A 2,561-nucleotide genomic window follows, 5' to 3' on the forward strand; every position below is an offset into this window, starting at 1 on the left:
TAGTGACTGAACTCCTTTGTCTGACACTTAGTTGTTGGTGCTTGAAGTTACCTTATGTGAAGGTTCAGTGTAATGACTACTTCAGAGGAAATCACTGTTTAAGACCTGCAGCAAGCAAGTCTTCAGAACTATACAGCGGAAGAAATAAATCCAATAAAATGAGCACCTTTAAGGATGTTTAGGCTGGTAATAGCCTTTCAGACATAAACTGACTTGTCACACTCTGTCTTGACAAAAACTACTAACTTGTTTAAAAAGAAAGCAAGTCTCCAAGGAAAGTAACACTAATTGTTAGGCAGTTATCCTGAAGCACCCAGAAACTAAGTACACACAACAGAAAGCTTGCTGCAACACAAATCAAGGAAGTTTTAACTATTTGTGTTCACCGTGAACACTACAACAAGCTCATTTTTCTCTCACTTCACTGTCTTATGTTAACAGACAAACAGCTCTCAAAATCCCAAGTATTAATCAGAATCAGCAGAGGATTCTCTGCCTTACACGAATGCCATCTCAGAGGCCAATACAACGTGACCTTAACACAACTGTTCAGATTATGCATGAAAGACCAGAATCCGAAATTCAAGTTCACTGAGAAGACTGCTTTCACTGCCTAAGGAGACAGCGCCTCTATGAAGATAAGCAGCTGTCGACCATTAGGTTGTGAACTTGCATCTAGCTTTTCAAACACATGCCAGAGCAGACACAGATCACAACAGCCTACAGTTCTTTGACAAACTATCCTGGTATTTATCTCAGAACTTTTGCTCCAAATCCCTAGGTTTTTCTCTTTAAAGACATATATGCATTAAATTTTTATTTCCTCTTAAAGTCACATCACTGCATTGTAGGGTGTAAACAAGAAAATGCAATTGCTGGCTAACTGCAAAGCTATTTCACATTAACTAGCAAGACACTCCTCATACATACCATGTAGACTGGTGATACAACTAACAAATGCAGGAGGTTATCTACAGATTACCAGCTAGCACATCAACACTCCAGCACAGTAGGGAAGTCACATTAAACCCATGTTAAGGGAACAATCAGTCATTTTCAGGTAAGTCATTTCCCTAAAGTGGAATTTACACAGTACTGTATTCAAGCATAATAAAACAAAAACACTATAGAAGACATGCAAGAATGAAGAGCTGACTACTAAAAAGCACTGTCACCAGTTAAAAAGAAATTAAAGACAGCCAGACTTCACTTCCTACTGTCAAGTCCATAATCAGGAGAAAGTGATTCCAGCTTCATGGAGACAGTTATTTTGCCATATTTAAAGTTATGACTTGTCTCCACGATCTTCTAACCCATTGTCTTTCCAACTTCTATTACTAGTTAATTTACCCCCAAAAGCAATACTGCTAGTCAGTAGCAACATGTAATTGGTCTTAATTCCTACCTTTCCATTCATATCTCTGGCAGCATCTTTTGCATCTGCTGGACTCTCAAATGTGACAAATGCAAATCCTCTGGACTTGTTGGTTTCACGATCTTTCATCAAAAGGACTGCAGAAATAAAGCCAAGTTACCCTTTCCTGTAATTAGGCAGCAACACTTAACCTTTATTTAACCCTTTAAGCTCAGAACTTCTTAGAGGACATGAAAGCACTATCATTTCAGATGATCAATGCCAAAAAAGTCATCACAGCTATGTTGTTGCTTTTTATTTTCTATTATCTTAAAATAAAAAGGGTTTTCTCTTTACCTTCCACAATGCGTCCATATTTGCCGAATACAGCCTCAAGGGCTTTTTCATTAGTCTCTGTGTTCAGGCCCCCAATGAACAGTTTCCCAGGACGATCCGCTTCAACCATTTTGATTCTGCAAATGACCTATTAAAAGCATTGGGTTGTTATTAACAAAACATCAACAGAGACTTCCATACCACCTCATGGAATACAAATTACTTCTTTCCTCAAAAGTACAATCAAGTTTTCTTGAGCAAGATATCACTTAAGAGATATGAGGCATGGAGAACATTAAAAAAAATAAAATTTTTAGACTGAAGCAACCAGAAGTTGTACCGCCTTCTGTTACTTATTCACATTATATAGTCTATTTCAAATAAGTTAACTTTAAAACATGGAATGAAGCACGGATGAGAACTCTTAAGATCAAGTAGTATTGGTGAACATGAAAATTTTTCAGGATTACTGCGTTTTTGCCCTCGATAGGAGTCCTAGAACTCCCTCCCTTTAAATCCTGACGTGTTTCAAGAAATTTACTTAAAATGCCACGAATTACCAAAGTATTAACCTTAAAGTCAGCTTGTGCCAATCAAGCTCATTCTTTAAGTCATTTAAAGCACATCAAGACTATGCCAGAGTCCTGGCCTACACAACGTGTCAGTCTTGAAAGGACACCAGACCATCACTGCAGTTCCACACAGCATGGCCACAGCTAAAAAAACGGAGACAAAGCAAAACCTCAAAGCTCCTGGCAAAACGCCTGGCGCTTGTGGACAAACGTTACCCGCATGCCTCCAGCCCAGTGGCGGGAAAGCCCGCAGCAGCGTGCAGGGACGGGCTGCGCAGCTCCCTCAGCACAGGGGAGAG

At 39.4% G+C, this 2,561-nt stretch overlaps 1 protein-coding gene and 1 non-coding gene across 3 annotated transcripts in view; both read right to left on the reverse strand.

The window, feature by feature from the left end:
• RBMX (RNA binding motif protein X-linked) overlaps positions 1–1,860 on the reverse strand; it is a 14,152-nt gene extending 12,292 nt beyond the window's left edge. For both annotated transcript variants that reach the window (XM_009643313.2, XM_009643306.2), the window contains exons 1-2: positions 1,712–1,860; positions 1,406–1,512 (exon numbers count right to left, since the gene is read on the reverse strand). In XM_009643313.2, coding sequence (XP_009641608.1) covers positions 1,406–1,512; positions 1,712–1,820 — 216 coding nt within the window. In that variant the 5' untranslated portion in view covers positions 1,821–1,860. The remainder of the gene's footprint in view (positions 1–1,405; positions 1,513–1,711) is intronic.
• On the reverse strand, positions 1,583–1,655 carry LOC118452768. The gene has a single exon (XR_004842595.1). It is a non-coding gene; the product is annotated as a small nucleolar RNA SNORD61 (small nucleolar RNA).
• Positions 1,861–2,561: the final 701 nt, after the last annotated feature.

This window comes from Egretta garzetta, unplaced genomic scaffold, assembly GCF_000687185.1.
Source record: "Egretta garzetta isolate BGI_Z169 unplaced genomic scaffold, ASM68718v1 scaffold220, whole genome shotgun sequence".
NCBI classification, from domain to species: domain Eukaryota; kingdom Metazoa; phylum Chordata; class Aves; order Pelecaniformes; family Ardeidae; genus Egretta; species Egretta garzetta.